We start from the raw sequence: 22,044 nt of genomic DNA, 5'->3' as shown, positions 1-22,044 counted from the left end.
AAAATCTTTTCAACTAAATTTTCTATTGGTATGTTAGTTTATTGACCTAATCCTTTCATGAAAACTCGTTGGTACCGAAATGGTATTTAAAAGTATGTACTTTAAATTTTTAAAATGAGTATGTTTGTTGAAACTAATTTTAGAAAAATGAATCTTTGATTAGTAAGTAAATTTAAAAAATGCAAAATGAAGATGCTATTTTCTGATATTTTATTACGTTTTGGGATACAATATATTAACTTAGAGTAATAAATGTGCAGTACTACTCTAAGTTTACTAACAATATAAAAAAAGCAGGAAAAATAAACAAGACTCAAATAAAATTAATATATTCATACGTTACATATATTTATATTGGTACATTAATATGTGGCATTCTTGATAATGTGATTTGAAGGCACTTCGGTGGTATTTATTAGAAATGTTTTAAAGTTCTATGGTTGTTATGACTAACCTTGTCATCCAGTCAAAAATCTAGTTGCCCCACTTCATGTCTTTCTAAATGCATTGTTAACGAATCGGATGATTCAAAACCTGAAATAACAGATACATATATTATAAATATTGAGAAGTCTTATTATTTATGTTCGTTTTTTTTCAGAAAGTCAATAGTTGATATGTAAAATATTTTGTAAGTCTTGACTTAATATGGATTTAGTTCCATAAATAATCACCATCATTCCCCTTTCTGCACTCAGTGGCGCATAGGGCAATGCAGTGTATTTCAATCAGCTGTTACATGAAGGTAAGATGATCAGCCCAACGCTTCAGGTGCCAGTCCAGGAACAATGAAATATTGGAGTTTAAACGACCTTTAAAATTAATATTTCACGGCTACCCTACCAGGAATTGAACCCAGGACCTCAAGAATGGTAGGTGAAGACGCCAACTACTGCACTATGAGGCGGACTTACGAGTATTTCTGCTCAATTTTTTTTTTCAAGATTTTTATCTTTGAGTGGCCACCGAATCGAAAACACTCGTCCAAGGTTCTGGTTCTATTTCGCGCACAGAACTATATTCTTTATCCGCCTGGACACAGATAGACAAATATCTTATCCTATTATTTTTTAATAGTTCTGTTTATGTCAAAATAAAGAACTGTTTAAGGTAACATAACAACGTGAGACGAGGACGACCAAGGAAGACGTGGCATGATCAGATAAACCAAAATCTTAAGTCTGGTCATGTCAAAAGCAGACAGAACCGAAGGGCAAGATGTATGAATGTGGAAGAAGCTAGGAATGTATGCCAGGATAGACGTGTGTGGCGGTCCATTCTCTCTGCCTACCCCTATGGGAAATGGCGTGATGGTAGTAGTAGAAGTATTTACAAGGGAACGTCTTGCATACCAATAATACTGCAATCTAAGTTTTGAGGATGAATGTCTAGTATGTTTCCTACTATACTTGCTATCTTTACTGACTGAAAATAAATTTCCTTTTTTTTAACAAAATTTTAATTATTTTTTATTTTTTTACTGACCGGTTTCGAAGCTACACAACCTTAAAAATTAGACAACTTTAAAATTAAAAAAGTGATAAATAATAACAAAAAAATTATCAATAATTAAATGAACAATATTTCATATAGTCTACTCCTGTCTAAAGAAATAAAGATCGAACCTCCCTCATCACGCACCCTACCTATACGAAGACAAAACACTACATGACAAAAAGACTTGACTTATTTACCTCCCTGTGTTTAGATTTAATATTTATTAGTAATAACACTGTTCAAAATAAAAAATATTCATTGGTAAAGTATACCTTGATGAGGAAGCTTGTGTAGCTTTGAAATTGGTCAGTAAAAAATAAAAAAAATAAGTGGTTAAAAAGCAAAGTTTTTTAATTTCAATAAATAACCACACAGTTTAAATATAGTTTTTTCATTCGACATTTATGTAGACTATATAATTTTTTTACAAATCCCCGAAATCAGTGTGCGTAGAGATGGCAGATATTGAAAACAGACAACTCGTATACATAATTATTTGCTGTGATTATATTTAAAAATACTTACTTTTAAAACAAATAGTGCAGACATTAGATCTTTCTTCATTATGATTCATGACATGAACTATAAGTGCAGATGATCCATTAAAAGTCTTATTACATATTTCACAGACATGCTTCTCCTTAATGTGAATCTTTTTATGTTTTGACAATTCATTTGATTGGCAAAAGGCTCTCTGGCATATGGAACAGACATAAGGTTTTTCTCCTGTGTGGGTTCGTTTATGTGCTATCAAATTACCTAGAAAAATAATATATAGCTTTGTATAAACCATGCAATTTTTATGAAAAGATTAAAGAAATTTAACAATTATTTTAGAGCTTAGGACATTTTACAATGCCATTTATTTACATAGTTACGAGTGGGTAATATGAATAGAAGCATTTGGAAGATTTGCGTAGGTGCACCAAAATGAGGGTTGGCGAAAGAATGACTGACAGTGACATTAAAATATGGTTTTTGCAAGCGTTTTTCAAATGAATTTTGCAAATTGAATATTAAATTTTAACTGTAAAGTGTACTTGCAGAATCATTCGTCAGAAATATCACCTTGGCTCAGAGCCGGTCCTACCATAGGTTCACTTGGCACAAAGAACCAGACACTTTTACACCAATCGCAGAGTACCTTGATCATTTTTGTTACATGAAGGTAAGATGATCAGTCGTACGCTTCAGGTATCAGTTTAGGGACTATGAATATTCTAGTGTAAAAACACCCTTTTAAATAAATATTTCACATCAACCATGTCAGGAATCGAACCCGAGACCTCTTGCATTGTAGGTAAACGCCGACAAATATTAATTTACAAAACGTGTATATTCCCGTCCCTTTTCAGTAGGTGACGGGGCACTAGCTCCGGCGCTGCCTTAGCTGAGGGCAGTAAGAATTGGCAGATAAAGCCTTCTTTACACTAACGAAAGTCTAAGTCTATGCATCATCAATTCTGTGACAATACAAACATTATAACAAACAATCAATTACATATTACAAAAATAATAAATTCTGTTATTTTCTTCAATCGCATTTCAATTTAATTCTTTCAACTGTTTATTGTAAAATCAATGCAAAACTGTGAATCTTACTGGATGATGAGAAGGCTCTCCCGCAGGCATTACAAGCGTGTGGTTTCTCTCCCGTGTGAGTTCTCATGTGCATATCTAAGTCCTTGGCCCTCTTGCACCCTTTTTGACAAATATTGCATATATAGGGGCGGGCGTCACTGTGCATCTTCATATGAGCCTAAAGGGAAATAGATTACACATATTAATATATTTTTGTGGTCTGAAAATAATTATTTTCAATTTAAAACTAGACTAGTCTAAATTAGAACAGAATATTCCATATTTTGTCGTTGTGCTGATAATTCTTGCAATGTAATTTGCCCATAAATTAAATATTAATTGTTAATTATCAAGATATATAATAATAAATTTATATTGTTTATGCAACTTAAGAAAATGACCAAAAATATGATTTAAAAAAATGCAGTGAGAGCTGATTAAATGTCAATGAACCTCAACAGATATTATCGGTGCAATGATGATTTTTCAATTGTATTAGGTGTTAACATAAGTTGTGTCCGCTTTTTCCCAAATTTAAAAATGAGCATCTAAAGTAAAACAAAATGGTAAAAGGTTGGAATAAAATTCATTTTACCATTTTGGTCATTTGAAATAAAATTTTCTGCTATACACGATATTGTTTTTGCTTTTACAGTAAATGTATTTAATAACAAGCCTTCAAAGAGGAATCTCAAGTAGAAGAGATTGAGGATTTCCAAAACCTTCTGTTCGCATTCAATCAAGGGAAGAAAGCTGCTCGCAGTATTTGTGCAGTGTACGGTGAAGATGCTATGAATTATTTGTTAATTAAAATAATGATGGAGAATACATTAATTACGAATTTGTTGTATTTTTTTTTGCTGTCTCCTCTTGTTCGCTTCATTGAGAAAAATCGGACACAACTTATGTTAACACCGTTTCGTTAGATGAAAAAGAACAGAAGAAGAAAAAAAAATGTCACGCTTATTGATGCAAGTGAGATTCTTTGAAAGTAAAATCCAGTACTGACTATATAGATTTGTACTAACTCAAAATATCGTTGAATATTATTTTAGCTTAGGTTAACATCTACAAATATTAATATGCTTGCATCTTGGACAGGTTCTTACAATAGTTCACGGAGATAAATAAATAATTTTTAATACCTTTAGATTACTATTATGTGAAAAAGCCTTTTTACAAATATCACATTGGAAAGGTTTTTGTCCCGAGTGGACATATGTGTGTCTAGAGAGTTTGGTTGCCGTGCAGAATACTTTGAAGCACGTTTTGCACTGGTATCCTTCAGGGTCTGGCTTCATATCCTCCAAACATTCTATGTCCTCGTACGTGTAGCCTATCAGCTCCGATGGGCTCTTGAGGGAAGAGGGCACGGCGTGAGAGAGATCCGTCAACATACTGTTTCCGAGTGCTATCTCAGAAGCTGGAACTGTAGTTAACTTATTATTAATATTAGTCAGGTGCACTTTATTATTATGAAAATATTATAAAATAATTTTGAAATAAGCAAATGAATGCCCATTTATGGGACCCAAACTTTACAAAGTTTCATTTGCGCAAAGTTAAAGTTGAAAATAACGAATGCCAAAATGATGAGTGTTAAAAAAATATTATTAAATTCTATGAACAATTAAGTATCCATTTTGATTTTTCTGATCATTTTGGTGTTTATTAATTTCAATGAGGAAGATCAGTACCACGGGAAATTGGACGTAAGAAAACATGTTTACTAGGGTGTCCCAGAAAAATTAAAGTTTTTTTTTTCAATGCATACCCTCTAATTTTGTTTGAATGATGTCAAAACACTTATAAATAAAATTTCACGTAAATTGAATTCAACCCGTGCCGACTTGCATCGGAACTTGTCAGAACTTACATAGTACGGCGCGCGCGAACTAAGTGATAATGTGCTTGTTATATCGTGTTTGTTTTTATTAGTGAACGCATTGTTTTCGTTGTGTCGACATGTCTGTGGAGTTACGCAGTTCTAAAAAGGAAATATTTTTGGTTGGGGATATAAAACATCAAATTACAGGTTCTAAACTTCCCTCTAATGGACAAGTGCTGGCGGTTTTATTTTATAATATTCGCAAAGTCAATTTAAGCGTCAATGAAAGTGCAAATCTTACTATTCGTGAGTGCATTATTTATTGGGAAAAGGCACGTATACCGACTAAATATTTACCTAACTGTGTTTAGAAACTTGTAGCCTTATACCAAGATTGGAGAAATTTGCAAAAAGATGCAAACAAAACTCAAGATGTGTTTGAGCAGCGTCGACAAGAGTTTTTTACAAATACAAAAAATTTGTTTGATATTGCACATGCCGATGCGCTTCAATTAATAAATATAAATGAAGATAAGATTTTCTTACAAAAGCAGAGAGAGCCAGGACGACCCAGGTCGTTTAGTCATTTAGCTGGAGTGAACGAAAAATTGACAGAAAAGGAGGAAAAGGTGAGTCTTAGAAATATCCAGGAGCAAAAGCGGCTGGCCACTTATTTGGCATCCATAACACCCTCTACGTCTTCTCATGAGCCATTACAAGAAACTTCATCTTCTGATTCTGAAGTAACGGACTTACAAGAAGATTTGTCCATTCCAATTGAGAGGAAACAGCCCGATACTATTAAAACTTCTGTGAAGAAAAATTTCGTTACTCCGAAACTGGTGGCGGCATTAGACAGGTGTCAGTTAAGTACGAGAGATTCTGTCTTTATTATTGAAGCAACTATTGAAGCACTTGGCCACAACACTGACGAATTTCCTATAAGCAAGTCCTCCATCCAAAGAATTCGTACAGAAAAGCGAAAACAGCGCGCAGAAGCTATAAAACTTAATTTTCAAAACGATGTACCAGATACTGTAACTGATGGGATGGAAAACTGTTGCTGGCTTTAGATGTACACAAATCTAAAGAGGAACGTCTACCAATCATTATTTCATACGATAATAAAGAACAACTTATTACTGTGCCAAAATTAGAAAACTCATCGGGAAGCGAACAGGCACAAGCAGTTTGGAATGCTATTGTTGACTGGAATCTTGAAGATAAAGCACAGATCCTCTGTTGTGATACTACTGCTTCTAACACAGGCCGAATTAATGGTGCATGTGTGCTTCTCGAACAGAAATTGAACAGAGAAATGTTGATTTTTGCTTGCCGCCATCACATCTATGAATTGGTACTAAAAGCTGTGTTCGAGGCCAAAATCAGCCAAGTCACTACAAGTCCCGATATCCCTTTATTCAAAAATTTTTGATCAAACTGGAAAAACATCAATGTAGAGAAGATACAAAGCCACAGAGAAACGCTATTACGTCTGAACGATTCTAAAATTGATGAACTTTTAGAGTATTACAGAACTGAATTGACTCAATTGATTTAGGTTTAAAAATTCATGTGAAATGGCCCTTAATATTGTTATAGATGACTGGAAAGAGAACATCGATAAAAATAAATATGTAGTTGCAGTGTTTTTAGATTTTAAAAGAGCGTTTGAAACCATTGACCGAAATATAATCATTAAAAAATAAAAAAATATTAGTATTCAAAACACGGAAATGCCAGAAAGTATAAAAAATGAAATTAATGTAAATATATTTAAAATTAAATGTAAAAAGTATATATGTGAAAAATATTAGGTAGTATATAGTGTAAATAGTGAATATAATTAATGAAAATATACATATGAAACAGTTAATATTATAAATTAGGATATTAAGTGTATAATAGTGATAAATAATGTTAGAATAAGTATAGATGTAAATATTGTGTTGTAAATATATATTAGACTATGTTAATCATAGAACTAAATAAAATAAATAATAAAAAAATAAAAAAAATAAATTGTAAGAGATGACTATCGAGAGTTAATAGAGCTCTGCATAATATTTCTTGGTGGAGATAAAGTTAATGAATTTAAAATTCGGCCTCCAGGCGCCATGCACCAAGCAAGATGGATGGCGAGAGCTATTTATTCATTAAAAATATCGTTGTTTAGCTCTCAATTCAAAATGTCAAATAAGAACAAAACAGCTCTATTAGACGTCTGCCTGTTTATCGCGACATCCTATGTCAAGCCTTGGCTGCAATGCACTTTAGCGGTAAAAGCGCCCTACCAGGACTTGTGCTTTTTGAAGGCTGTGAAGGCATACGAAATGGTCGACTAAACTATATCAAAAGCGGCTATACAGAAGTTTTGCCAGCATTTGTGGTATTTAGCAGACGAAGTGTCTATCTTGTCTCTATTTGACGATGATATTAACCAAGAAAGTAAGGTAAAAATAGTTGCTAATTTGGCCAAAGAAAATCCATCGGTCCACAATAAACGCTACATTCTATCGAGAGAAGAACTTAGCGGGCCTCTTTTTGAAAAAAAACACCGATGACTTTGTTTCCATGAACAGCAAATCCTTTTTCAGGCGGCTCAAAATTGATGACAGTTTTCTCATGGAGTGTCCTAGTTCGTGGCCTGCTAATGCTTCGTTTCAACACGCTAAAATGAAGGTGCAGTCACTGAAAGCAGTTACGGCTGAAAGAGCTGTTAAGTTGATGCACGACTTTCATGGCTTAATCACAGTGAACGAGGAACAAAAACAATATTTATTACGTTGCGTACAAGAACATAGAAAAGTATATCCTGACTGTAAAAAACAAACCTTAAAAAGAAAATTTAATCAATAAGGTCCTTTAAATAATTAATATGTATAATACATAATAAATATGATACAATAATCAAAGTACTATTGTTTTATTTACAAAATAAATATTAAGTTAAAATATTCCCCTATGGTTTCCATACAAACTTTTATATTCAAAGTTTGACATCAAGTCGGCACGGGTTATCGCTATCCGATTTCAATAATATTTATTATTTCAGTTATTAAGGTCAAATGGAACAAAATAAAAGGGTATGCGTGTCTCAATCTGTAAAAAAAAAATTTGCCCTTATAGTCTGGGACACCCTAATGTTTACACTCCGTAAAAGTTCGAGTATTTAATTGTTTCGCAAAGTTTCTCAAAAACACATATTTTTTTTTTTATATGTCACAAGTTCTTCCGAATAAACCAATGCTAGAGTGTTCTGATAGATTTGTTTCCGGTTAGCTACTCACCAATCAGGAGAACTCTGACGAGAGCTTGTGAAGTCATGTGTAGAGTAATTTCAAAATTACAAAACTTAAAAAAATCACAATGCTGATAATACAATATATAAAAATACATATTTTTTAAATTTGGCTTAGTTTAATAGTCTATGAACAATGAGGAAGTTCAGTGGTTTTTTTCAATTTTTTTATTTGTTAATAGACTGTTAAACTAAGTCAAAATTTTTTTTTTTTAATTTTTACATATCGTATTATCGGCGCTACGATTTTTTAAAGTTTTGTATTTCTGAAACAACTCCGCGTGTGACGTCAGAGGTTCATTTCCGCTTATTCTCATTCAGTTCTTCCTATTGGTCCAGAAGCGACAAGCAGACCGGAAATCTTCCATAGCTCTTAGATCATAGGTTGATTCACATGAACCAGTGACGTCATTTAAAGTAGTGCGTATTTATCAAAATATTTATTATTATTTTTTCTGTACATTTTCAAGAAACTTTGCAGTACAACTTAATGCTCTAATTTTTACCCCGCGTAAGAAAACATTTTTTGGATCCAATTTCCCGTAGGGCTGAAGTTCCTCATTAAAAAAATAAATAAAAACCACCGAACTTCCTCATTGTTTTGGTATTCATGGGAATCTTTTTTAATTTTGATGTTTTGAAAATTATCTCCGGTTGTAAATATATTACATATATATTATGATGAACGGAAATTTATTGTGGCATATTTTAAAAGCCCATTTTCATAATATTTACTGTGGCATAAATATTATTCTTCAAAATTATTATTGGAAGTATAATTTCCACCTAGGGAGTGGGAAACTACCTATTATTTAAAAAAAACTTTATTTCATTACATAGCCATACAGCGCAATGCTGAACTCCCAGATGATTTTATAAGGATATATTTTATACGGTGCATTTCTGCCACTTATCTTGTAAGGGTAAGGGTCATTTAAAACTGATTACCATTTGTATTTCGAGTGACAGTTTGTCCACTAATGTCCGGGGTGCATTCGATATGTTCCAAAAGTTCTGCTGGAGTCGCTGTTGTTATATCAAAATATGTTTTCTTTCTAATCTTTTTCCTGACTACAACTTTAGAAGCATCTAGCATGGCCTTGTATTGCCTTAAAGTTTCGTCAGATTTTTCGCATTGCTTTTTAAATTGGAAGGATATGTCCAGCTTAATTATGCATTCGTTGCATATTTGGCTAGGCAAGCCATCCGTTTCCCAAACCTTAAAACAGTTATATTAGAAAATAAAATAAATAATCTAAATGGCCAATTATTTTTTATGAAAATATTAAATAGTGGGTCACGACGTTGTAACTTTCTACCTGAACTGATGCGAGTGCCATTATTTTTCTAGATATGTGGACTCTGAAAATTGAGACCATAACACCTTTGGATGAACAACACACTCGACAAATTTTCGACAAGTCGAAACCTTTTTGCAAATTTGACTCTATTTCCGACATTTTATTGACACATGAGAAATATTTTTATAATTTATAACCGTCCTGACACCTGACAGTTCCATTCAGAGATTATGTTCCACAGATTATACTTATTGCGTTCCATTCATAACAGAAATTGTATAGACAAAATTATAGATCTTTTAGTATACAAAAGATAGTGCAGAGATAAATATATCTTTAGTAACTTTAGTCTGTGGTGCAGAGTGGAACACTAGTACTAGTAAGATATCTGTAATCTGTGGTACTAGTTCCTAGTTCTACATTATCTCTGAGTGGAACGAAAAAATGGGTTACGTTTATTATTTTTACCAGAATGAATTTCACTTGTACTGAGATTTGAATTAATATGTCATCTCGTATGCTGAACTATTCTCGTTTATCGAACTTTTCAATTGACGTCCATTATTAGACACCGAAATGTCAAGTTGTCTGTAATATGAAATTGTGTCGTGCGGTATAGCATTTGATGTGACATTGTTTTAAAGTTATTAATAACATGGAAACTCTTTCAGATAAATATGACAAGCCAAATAAGTTGACATCAAACCAAATATTAGAAGACCTTCAACATCCAACATTTCGAGTATCTCCATCCAAAATTATTGACTCTGCAAATGACCAACAGTGGGCCGATTCTAATAACTTTCTGGTTTACCACGAAAAACTTGTAGATTCCTTAGATAAATTTACATCTGCTAAGGAAATGCTCACCCTGCTGGACGAAGAGTTACAGAAGAGAATGAATGAAATGAAGAATCAAATCACCAGCGTAGAGTGAATAAAAGATACTGTAGATGCATTTATTATTTATTTTATAATTTCTATGAAATATATTACTGTTATAACAAGCATCCTTTTTTCTTTAATGATTCTTCACTAACAATTCCCAAAGAGCAAAGGCAAACCATGGCTGCACCCTGTTCGGCATATTTTTTATTCTTTTCCCAAAATGTTGATGCATATTTTTTCCCTTCAAATGTCATTATAGTCCTGAAGAGCTTTTCATCTCCTTCAGTGATGTATGAAGGCAATTTGAATCCTCTATGACCGGCCCATCCGTGGAGTATTGTTTTTGGCAGGTCTGTGTGTTTGGGATAATTTGAACGTAGGAAACAGATCTGAAAACATTTTATAAAAGTTATAATTACAAACTGTTTAATATACATAGTATATATATATATATATACGTATGTTGTTATTTTATTTTATGAAATTGTTAAAATTACTTCAGAAGAGCTATGGTCAAGGTTTCAATAATTATTTCCAAATAATTTGAAACAATGTTCCAAAACTGGTTACATATAATATTATTCTATATTATACATGCAATAATGATTGGGAATAAAAATCCTAATCATATAAATTAGTCCTAAAACAATAAATATATAAGTACCACCAATCAACATCAAATTACAGTTATTGTAAAAAATCACCTTTATTTTAAATCAACAACATAGTTGATTTATTTAATGGAGACCCAATTAACCTTCAATAAATCCCTATACATCTCATTATTTTATTAACATGAAAATTAACTGTTTTGAAGCTGTATCATTATGGAAAAATACCTTCATTTGAATAACTCCGTCTAAATGATTTAGTTTCATCTTTTTGTTTGGAGGACCTAATATTTCTGGACATATTTGCCATCTTCCTTGAATGCCTTTAGCTTGATAATCTGCTTGGACAGCTTTGCAATGTTCTCCGAGGTCCCATATAGAGCTAAAAGAAAACAGCGATATATAATACTTCAATTAAATATTTTTACTATATTTTATTAAAATTATTTATTGACAATTCTTGATGGAATTCCATTGTAATGATGTAATAACTTATATTTACATTTGATTGACTAATTAAAAGTACTTGGTACACTTCCACTTATGTTTTCAATCAATCGCTGGTCATGCTCAGTCTGAAGACCCATTAGAGGGTGAAAGCGCTAATTGGTCAAAAAAATAAGTGGAAGTGTACCAAGTATTTTTAATTAGTAACTTATATGTAAATATAAGTCATTACATCATATTTATTATAGTCATCTTTTTTTTCAAAAACAAAACCACGGTGGAAAATGGATGAGATTGAGTTGCCGAAATATTATCAAATATTGTGTAAAATATTGAGACAAAACCTTGACTGAAAAAACACTAACCTTAATTTGTTATTTTTCTCTACGAAATACACTATAGAACTAAAATGGTTTAGCCAATGTACCTACCAAATTTGTTCCATAGTTTGGCAATCCAAAAACTTTTTTCCTCGTGGTGTTTCTTGCAATTCACGTAACATATTTTGAACGCAATATTTGGTATTCGAGGGTGCATTATCATACTCAATAGCTAGCTTAAGATATTCTTCAATGACATCATCCAAGGGAAGCAATCCTTCTTTACGGTAGATTGAACAATTCCATTCCGCAGCTCTTGCAATCATTACACTTGAACATCCACAAGCTTCTTTAAACTTCGAGATGTCACTATGTTTTTCTATTTCTTTTGAACCCCCACTGAAAAAATTAAAAAAATACACATCTACCTCCATATGTAATAGGATAAATTATATAATTTTAAAAAATATATTGAGTTTTCTGAGATTTATTTGTGGTAATGAATATCAAATATGTATATAGGTAGTCAGTTAACACATTGTCGTCGGGACACGGCATTTGCCGTTTTTCGCGGACTGTCGGTCAACCGCGGGACACGGCAAATGCCGTTTTTGTCGACTGTCGGTTGTTGGCGGGAAACGGCATTAAACGGGTTTGTTATCAGCGTGAAATAAAACGCCTTGAAGGGTGATTTGCTACCTGGGGTGCTAGGCGACAGTCTGTCGACGTTATTTGAGATGCCTTGTCCGGATTGGCTAGTGTGCCACTTGTAAAGGCGTCGCCAGAAATCTAGAGTTTTATGCGATCTCAATCTCCAGTTTAGTTTGAGTCATTTCACGTATTGGACTATTTTTCATACCGCTCGCACTGTTTTGTTTACTGTTTGGTATTTTCTTATTTGAATATATTAGCATTGTATAGGACGTTACCCCTACAAAAATGTCTTTACAAGCCAATGATAGTGACGATGAAGTGTATGCCGACAATTTATCTAATTGTTCATGGAATGATGACATTGAAGAGTTGTCAGACAAAGAACCGAGTGATGATGAACAAATACCAAGACCTAGAACGTTTCACCGTCGCACCATTGAAAGTGATTCTGATTCGGAGACGAGCTCAGATGAGGATGTGGACGAGTGGTCATCGTTTGATAATCCTCCAGTTCTGGAATCGTTTTTAGGCCGCCGCGGTTTGAATTCAAATGTCCATTGTCCTCAAACTGTAAGTGATGCGATAGAGTTATTTATCGGTGATGATTTGTTTGAATATTTTATAAACGAATCTAATAGATATTACCACCAAAACTCACATAATTACAAATTATATAAAAAATCGGGAAAGTGGAAAAATATTACTTTGAAAGAAATGAAAAAGTTTTTGGGGCTGATTATTTTGATGGGACAAGTTCGAAAGGATATAAGGGACGAGTACTGGTCTACTGAACCAACAACCGAAACTCCTTATTTTGCTAAAACGATGTCCAGAGACCGGTTTCGGCAGATATGGAAAGCGTGGCATTTTTCTAACAATGAAGAAATCATAGATAGTTCCGACCGATTATGCAAAGTAAAACCAATTATTGACCACTTTTTACCTAAATTTATTTATTTTTGATGATCAAATGTCAAATATGATTTCTTTGAAAATTTCGATCGAAAATATTATTTGGTTTAGAAATTGTGTCAATTTTAAGAAAGCGATATATTTTTGCGCTAATCGCGAAAAACACCCGCTATAGGCTAGAGTCTATTGTTCGAAGCGCCCGACTACAATGTGTTAAAAATGATATTTTTAGTTTTTGCCACTTTTATTTATTTATTTACGGACATTGTCCATTTATACAATTCATAGGAATAAATATTACAATATAAGAACAGTTAAAAACATTAAAAATAACTTTTAAATCATGATAAACATATGAATTTGTTTAGTCTCCCATCAATATCATATCAGTCACAGCGGAACCCGGTCATTGGAGAATTTTAAAATATTAAGTGGCCAAATATTTTACTTATTGCATTAAAAATTGCAGGATAATTTTAAGTTTTAAATTGAGAACTATATACATTTTTTGGGTGAGGTTGTACGTAAATATTATTCAATGGTGGGCTAGAAGTAAAAAATAATAATTTGCAAACGCCTTTGAAACATTGATTTTTTTAAAAGTTGTATTTTATTTCAATAATAATATACTTACATGCAATAATATATGTACATACACAATGACTTCACACAAAATTGTGTATGAAAGAAATTGAGTTGCACGAGTAGAAAGAAGGGCCAGAATTGCAGGAATTTAAATTTTGATTATTTTTTTTATTTAAAGAAGAGAAATACTTGAGTTCTTATTATTAACTCAAATATTTTCAGACCATTTCCTAGAAGACGTAAATAACTTGTGCTGGAAAAATGGAAATCGAGTTACGGTAGAGTGGGATTGGAACCTCGGACCTTTGACCCGTGAGTCCACAATACTACCACGGGACCACAACCAGGTTCGATGTTTGCACAATCTTAATTAAAACGGTTGCTATGCATGTTACAAGATAATTAAAATAAATAAAGTCCATAAACTTACTTTGCAATAACTGGAATGTCTATTTTAGATGCAACATATTTAATGATGTCAGTATGAACCATGTGTTGAGGTCGTTCATCTTTAGTTCGGCCATGAATAGCAATAGTTGATATCCCTGTTGAAACTAGTTTCTTTACAAGTTCTAAAGTTTCTTCTGCCGTTGGCGATATCCTTATTTTACAGGAAACTGGGATGGATAAATTGTCAACAAGATTTTTTAGGATGGCTTTTGATTTCTCTGGATCGGCCAACAGAGCAACACCCATACCTCCCTTGATGGAAAACTCTTTAGGGCAACCCATATTAATGTCAATGGCTGCAACATCATTCTCTCTAAAAATAATTTACCGAAATTGATTAAGTTATTTTAGCCATTTTTTCTGTAAATAATTTCATTAAAAATACTAATTAATATTGGTGAAGCATTTATAAAAGAAATAGTAAAAACATGTTTATTCAGATTCTTTTCATCAAAGTTTCTCATCATTATTTTCAATTGCATAAGGATTAATTAGTAACTGAGGTCGAATTAGTATCTGTACCTCAGAGGCAGACGGATGCAAATCCAGAATTTAGTGAAATGACATTTCGATTTTCGTATCCAGTTTATGATCATGTCCATTGATTTTGAAGAAATTTAAACCTTTTAATGAAAGAACCAATGTATTAAGATACTGAAAATACAAATTAATGCTATAAATTATTAGAAATGACTTAAAGAAAGTAGATTATTTGGGCTTGTTTTGAATATTTGATGTTTGGATTTGCATCCGTCTGCCTCTGAGATACAGATATGTTCACAAAAGTTCATTTTCACAGTACATATTATTTTGAGTTTGTCCAAATGTTTGTAAACTGGATTTCACCCTTAAGGGAGTAATTAAGATGAACAAATTATAACAGGGATGCAGAATATTTTAGAGAATCGAATGGTGAATGTTACACAGTGTGTAAAGTGGCCACTTAAACCAGCCGATGACAGGTCATAAGCTCTGGGCCTGTAAATGCCTAGACTTCCATATTCCCTTCTCTAAAATGTTCTCAATCCCTGTTGTAATTTGTATCTGATATTATAAAAGTTAGGTTAATCCGCTCAAACTTTTAAGTAAAGATTATAAAGCAATTATTTATGTAATACCTTGTATCTAGAAATATTCTCACCTGAATGAGTTCAGAAAGGATGAAAGGATGGAATTCAAACGATTACAAAATTACATGCCAAAATTTACACAGCACAAGTAAATAAATATGAAGGTACTGATAAAACACTTAGAGAAATAAAAGTATAACTCACACAAGTTTAGCCACTTTAAGGGCTCTGTCAGGGTCACAAGTTCCTATTTGAAGAACGACTTTATCACTCTCTTTTGAGCAAGTTCTAAATATAATAGTACCATCGGTTTGATCAATGAAGTCCACGGTGCCGAGGATATCTAAGAGCATAAAATGTAGAAATTCAGATATGTACGTAATAAAGATCAGTCAAATTTATGGGGAACAAAGTATTTTATTTACCGTTTACTCTTCTTATGGATCTTAAAAACTTCCAATCTATCAACTCCTCTGAATACACAATATCGGCTCCATACTTCAGAGCTAGAAGCCTCATGGGAAGGGTTCCAACCCGAACCATAGGTGCTAAAATAACTTTTCCCGCATAATTCAATAAAGGTTTTGCTTTTTGGACACTCATTTTAACACTTTGTAAAATTACATTACATTTCTTAGTAGGCACGTCAAAATAAAAACACGCGCGCACTAATTATACTCACGCGCGTGCTCACTGTCAAACAAATGTCAATGTCAAAATCAACAAGGAGCTGGGCCCCGATTACAATGGGAAGTAAACATTTATCTTCAATTTTATCTACTAAGTAAAATTAATTTTCTGTATGAATAGCAGAATATGCATACAATTATTTTTTTTAACATGTTCAATATTATAGATAACCGACGAAGATACTTTAAATGTTCATGCAAATATACTCATTTTCTTACACAAATAACGGTTTTTCTTCATAGACAGTTGAAGATAACTCTGTTAACTAAATTTTTTTACCCACAATATTTTGGGATGAATGTTACTGAAATTGTCTAATTTGAATTTCGATTTTTAGTTCTAAACACATTAACATTCTAACATGAGGTTGTTTTGATGTGCAACAACCAAGCATTTTCGACAAAATCAAGAAATGAGCTCAGCGTTGGTTTGGACATGTACGGCTAAAAATATTTACGACGCGAATGTTGATGGATGCAGAAATAGAGAAAAACCGAGACAGGCATGGCATGATCCCATTCAATAAATACTTGAAGATGAACATTTCAAAAGTAGGAATAATCAGCGCGTGTGCATGAGATGTATAAATGTAGAGGAAGCGAGATCTGTATGTAAAGACGGAGTGATATGGCATTTTATCCTCTCTGCCTACCCTTATTGCGAAACAGGGTAAGGTGACCAAATGTCCTGTATTTTACAGAACGTCCAGTTTTACAGTTATCATTTTGACTGCGAAAAGAAAAGTGCGGGATCACACATGACGCATGAACAGAGGGTTCTGGGTTCGATTCCCGATGAGAACACAAAGAAAATAAATGTGATTCTTTTCAAGCCAGGGTGTTCTCGGAGGTAATTGGTCCTACTGGCCTGTTGTGATGCGAAAAAAAAGCACAAAACACGATGCCCCGTATTTTTACGATCAATTCTGTATTTTAGATAATATGCAAAATAAAACGAGGGTTTTATTGCTATTTAAGAAGATCTTTTGGCAGGTCCAACTGCTTTCAGTTTAATTAGAGTTGAGCCAGCAATGGGTAAATAAAAAAAAAGTAACTTGAATCACTTCAAGACAACATACATGGGTAATATGCTTCGAGTAATACAAATGAAGAACAAAAATGTCCCAGTAAAGCTAATATATCCGTGGAAGTAATGCGCAATCCCACTCTATCGCGGTTATCATTTTGTGATTGGGTTAGATAAAAAAAAAATGTGATTAAAAATTCCTGATCTTTTCGTCATCATCATTCCCTTTCCGCACCTAATGGTGCATATCGCAGTGTATCTTGTTTATTTTTTGTTACGTACCGGTGATCAGTCTTACGCTTCGGGTGCCAGTCCAGGGACTATGAAATTTTCTAGCGTAAAAATACCTTTGTAAATAAATATTTCATGTCAACCATGTCGGGAATCGAGCCCGAGGTAATCACATCTTGAAAAGTCAGTTTTCTGTTGCTCGATTTTGTCGAACCTAGTAGGCAGAATACACTATTCAAAGTTTGATCTAGTCAAAATAGATTTGCATTTCTTGTAAAGGACTCTTTTGTTCAAACCTATGCGTCGAATGATTATCCTTTTCTGATCTGCGTTTTGATTACTTTTAATTTATGTGCTTTTCTATTTGGTAATTTGAAATATCTTATTGGGTCGATAAATAAAACAAAAATAAATTATTTTGAAAATACATAATTTATTATAAAAAGTACAAAACATTATAAAATATTTATATAAAATACGAAACATGATAAAATATCCACATACATAACACAGTCAAAATAATTGAGCAATTTCAGTAATTTTTAAGCGTTTTGACAGCAAAAATGTTAAAGAAGCACATTCCAACTACAAACAAACAATCTACAGGTGCTGTAAAATTATCTTTCAGTTGATTAAGGAAAAAATGATTAACAATTTGACAAACTGCCAGCCCCATTCCCCAAACATTACCAAATACATAAGAAATATAAGCTAGGGATACAATATTCCCCGCAAGAATAAAATCAGTTAACGGTGTCACACCACGGTTGAGCAAGTAAAGGAGAACAGGAACAGCTCCTGATACTATGTGAGCGTATGCGAGTTCTGGTGAGTAACCTGCCACTAAGTATAAATAGGTGACAAGACATGGAAGAGCCAGGTTTCTTGTGAGAGTGTGAGTGACGGCGAGAAATCTACTCATGCGTGCACTATTGTGCAAGTCTGGAAGAGCTGAAAATCATTAAAATAATTGTAAATTAAAAAAATACCAAACGATAATAAAAAAAAAACAAATTGGAATCACACTAAGAAAAATTACATGTCTAAAATGTTTTGAGACAGTGCTGACAAATGAGGACTTTCAGTGATTTAAAAAAATAAATAGATACAATAGTTATATATAAAACTAAGATCCACTTCGTTTTGTTTACATTTAGCACTTTAAATATAATATGTATTTATTAAAAAAAATATATAATTTAAGCTTGATATATAAATGTAAAATTAAGACCTAAATAACTTGTCGTCTCTTTATAGATGTAATAAAAACATTTAATAGTATATTGCTTAAAACATAATATGTACAGAAACAAAAAAAAAACAGATACAGGTGAAGCAATTTCTATATTGAATGATTTGTGGATAGTTACCATATTAAAACATATATGTTCCAAATTTTCACTATAATTAGAGAAATAAATAGCGTCTCTTTCAATCACATTTATTTATTGAAAAAAATGTAGGTGCAGTTAAATGATGTATTTAAAATTTTATTTTATTACTTATTTAAAATATTGTTGAATCTTCTAGTTAGTAAAAATAGTAATAGTTTTGGGCAAAAGTAAATACCAGATAATAAAAGTGTGTATTTTAATGGTGGTGTTGAATGTTGAAATACATTCAAGTTATAAAGAAATCTAATAAAACAAAAACAAAATATAATTGGTGAAATGATAACATATATCACAAAAAACAATGACGTATAATTAAATTGACACCTTACCAGCTCGAAGTCTCCAACAGACTTTCGTCATGATCAGACGTGACGCTACGAAGAATAACGTCATTATGTGTGGATTAGTTATATTTTTAACTACATTTTATAAATTATAACAATAACAGCTGCCAGCTAGCATTATGTATCGTCTACTGTAATGAGTTACACATAAATAAATATACATGTACATCTATTTTTTATATAAATGTTCGAGGTGTATCAATAATTACCCTCTCTTTTATTAAAATTGTTGAAGGCAGCGCAGTATTTTTTATATCTAAATAGTATAGAAGTAACATGCCTATTTATTATACGTCAGTAGATTATCATGCTAAGATACTAATATATAAAATAGAAAATATATTTTTTTAAATAAGGCTTAGTATTTTTTTTTTGTAGTGAAATTTGGGTGCATATTTTTCCTACTTACCTTCAATTTTAAAATAGTTAATTTTAAATGTACCACTGCGTAGGTAGGCCTAAACATGCAAATCCAGGATCCAAGAAGATTAATTTAACTGTAATGTTTTTTTTTTATGTTTGTACAGGTAAACATGGAGAGGAAGTTACTTAGAATAAAAAAATCAACTAAAGTAGTTGTTGAAAAATGATAATTTTATTATATTTGTACTCACATTACTGGAATCATTCAAACATATTGGTCCTAAGAAGCTGGATTAATACCCATTTGGATTAGCTATAAAGTTAGATTATCAAATATATCGAAATATTCTCATTATGCATTAAATTCAGCTGTATATGATACTAAAACTATAAGGATGCTTCTACTCTTATGCTACCTTTGTTAGCTAAACGTGGAATATGGTGTGAGTACTGCTTTCATAGACAACTTTATAAACACAACTTTAATTATTATATATTAAAATTATCTGATAGACAATGTCTTATAAGACCACTTGAATTGAATCTGAAACTATTTACATCCTAATGTTATAGTTTCAGAAGGCACAGATTTTTGTTACACCTGTAGATGCAAAAATTTGTGTCTTTCGAAATTAGATAGTAGAGCTTCGAATGAATAAATTCAGGGGATCTCATAACAAAGCATCAATATTCATTTTGAAACAAACATTTAAAATTACTGATTATATTTTAAGAATTAAACATCTACAGTCACGAATACGCTGGGATTTGAGATTCTGGATGATGGAATATTTTTTTTTTTAAGAATACTGATTGATTTCATAATTCCTGATAGTAATTTTTTCAGTTCATACAGCAACAATAGTGAGGTTATAGGAGTACAGGTAAAATACATATGCTTAAACCTACCTAAATATGTTTTATCAAGCAAGGAAAAAGGTCAATTTAGCAATGCACCCATATTTGAAAGAAACAAGTAAAACATAGGATTAAGAACACATTTTATTAAGCTAACTAACCATCACGCCATTAATAGCACAAAAACAAAAGAGGAAGAAAAAAACTACCTTAAGATTTTGTATGATGTAAGTTACAAGGATTCATAATTTCTAATGCCATTTAATTATAATTTACCAGTTATTAAATTACATGTATGTTCAGTATAAGCTTAAAATTAATTACCATAACGGATAAATCCAATTAAGCCATAAAGGAGAATATTTCCAAAGGTTCCATAAGACACCGTACTTCCAGAAGGAGAGTATTTTAAGGCCACCATCGATGATCCAGATAAAAGTAAGTGAGCTATTGTAAATTGAGGAGTATCCTTTAACATCCTTGCAGAATTTTTAGATATAAGTCGAACAGTTGAATTGGCAAGGCGGACTTTAACTTATAAAGACTTTGCTCTAAAATTATCGCGGAATATTGTGCAGATCTATTAAAAGCAAGGAAAAACGAGAATACAAAATTTGACATTTAAACGTCATTGTTTTTGTTTTGGCGGATCGGTAAAATTGTATGTGTGTCAAAAATATAGTTCATGTTGGCAACAATTCTAACTATAAGTGATAAGTACAGATGTCTCTATTGTACAAAACCATTAAGTTACCATTTTCCACCAAAAGATGACTCTCCAGTGTACTTTTGATTTTATTTTTATAATTATTATTTTCAGTTACTATCGCCTCGTGGCAGTGAATTAAGGATTGTAGATTTTAGGAAAATAATTTATACACCAACTTACTCAAATGTTACAATTGAACGTAGTTATGCAGAAAGCAGCGAGTCCACAATTTGGAAAAAAATGAGATATTGATGGTATCGGGTGCAGTAAGGTCAATTCTATGTTCAGCTAAAAACAGACAGACCGTTTTCATACAAAAAGTTCAAATCACTTTCTGAAAATGGTATCAATCACAAAAACGATATTTCTTAATTTGCAGAAAACACCCACAACACTAGAAAATCTTAACGAATTTAAAAATCATTAAAACTGGTCAAATACATAATTCAATTCTTGTTTGTAATGTTAAAAAAAAACTAGTATATTCCTTGTTTATAATTTGTTAAAGTCAAAAACATTAAAAATGTTGTGGAGATTTGTTAATTCACTATTTTCACAAAGGTGCTATTATCTCAGAGTCACTTTTCTATGGCTGGCTGCTTTCTGCATAACTACGTTCAATTTACAATGCGGAGAGATGAAGAGCCGTATTGAGAAGGAGAGTTTAGGCATATTATTTTACCTTTTGTAGGTAATTATAAAAACCGGCTGGTGTAAAAATAACGATTCTGTATATAACATCCACATCTGAATAAATTAGAAATACTTCAACACAGGACTACGAGAAAAGTACTGAAAAAAGGTAATGTAGAAAAAAACAATAAAATTGGCCATAGATACCTAAATAAAAGACTGATATGTTACTAAGCAGGTAGACATTTTTTTATCCCTTGATGATGATTATTTTTTTATTGATATATACCTCAGTGATTTATTTATGATTTTTAACAATATTTCATAGGACACTGCATTTCGATCATCTCA

General features: G+C 32.1%; 3 protein-coding genes and 1 long non-coding RNA gene across 4 annotated transcripts; 1 reads left to right on the top strand and 3 right to left on the bottom strand.

The window, feature by feature from the left end:
- Positions 1-313: 313 nt before the first annotated feature.
- Positions 314-9,788, bottom strand: LOC148275203 (uncharacterized). Its single transcript, XM_088236053.1, has 6 exons — positions 9,527-9,788; positions 9,156-9,426; positions 4,224-4,507; positions 3,100-3,256; positions 2,023-2,256; positions 314-534 (listed from the first exon to the last, which is right to left on the bottom strand). The coding sequence occupies exons 1-6, from the start codon at positions 9,665-9,667 to the stop codon at positions 467-469; spliced, it is 1,155 nt and encodes a 384-aa protein (XP_088092179.1). The 5' UTR covers positions 9,668-9,788; the 3' UTR covers positions 314-466.
- Positions 9,789-9,862: 74 nt separating this feature from the next.
- LOC148275202 (uncharacterized) lies at positions 9,863-10,516 on the top strand. Its single transcript, XR_015824092.1, has 2 exons — positions 9,863-9,956; positions 10,180-10,516. It is a non-coding gene; the product is annotated as an uncharacterized LOC148275202 (long non-coding RNA).
- Dus2 (Dihydrouridine synthase 2) lies at positions 9,914-16,355 on the bottom strand. The gene is made up of 6 exons (XM_088236052.1): positions 15,871-16,355; positions 15,650-15,788; positions 14,356-14,688; positions 11,886-12,173; positions 11,236-11,389; positions 9,914-10,785 (listed from the first exon to the last, which is right to left on the bottom strand). Exons 1-6 carry the CDS (start codon positions 16,046-16,048, stop codon positions 10,507-10,509), a joined length of 1,371 nt encoding a protein of 456 aa, XP_088092178.1. The 5' UTR covers positions 16,049-16,355; the 3' UTR covers positions 9,914-10,506.
- Positions 16,356-17,805: 1,450 nt separating this feature from the next.
- Positions 17,806-21,022, bottom strand: LOC148275200 (uncharacterized). The gene is made up of 2 exons (XM_088236048.1): positions 20,676-21,022; positions 17,806-18,343 (listed from the first exon to the last, which is right to left on the bottom strand). Exons 1-2 carry the CDS (start codon positions 20,827-20,829, stop codon positions 17,925-17,927), a joined length of 573 nt encoding a protein of 190 aa, XP_088092174.1. The 5' UTR covers positions 20,830-21,022; the 3' UTR covers positions 17,806-17,924.
- Positions 21,023-22,044: the final 1,022 nt, after the last annotated feature.

This window comes from Micrasema longulum, unplaced genomic scaffold, assembly GCF_059751315.1.
Source record: "Micrasema longulum isolate JH-2025_06_02 unplaced genomic scaffold, ASM5975131v1 h1tg001492l, whole genome shotgun sequence".
Taxonomy (NCBI): Eukaryota; Metazoa; Arthropoda; class Insecta; order Trichoptera; family Brachycentridae; genus Micrasema; species Micrasema longulum.
Note: the sequence above shows the minus strand (reverse complement) of the source record. Positions and strands in the feature narration are given on the sequence as shown.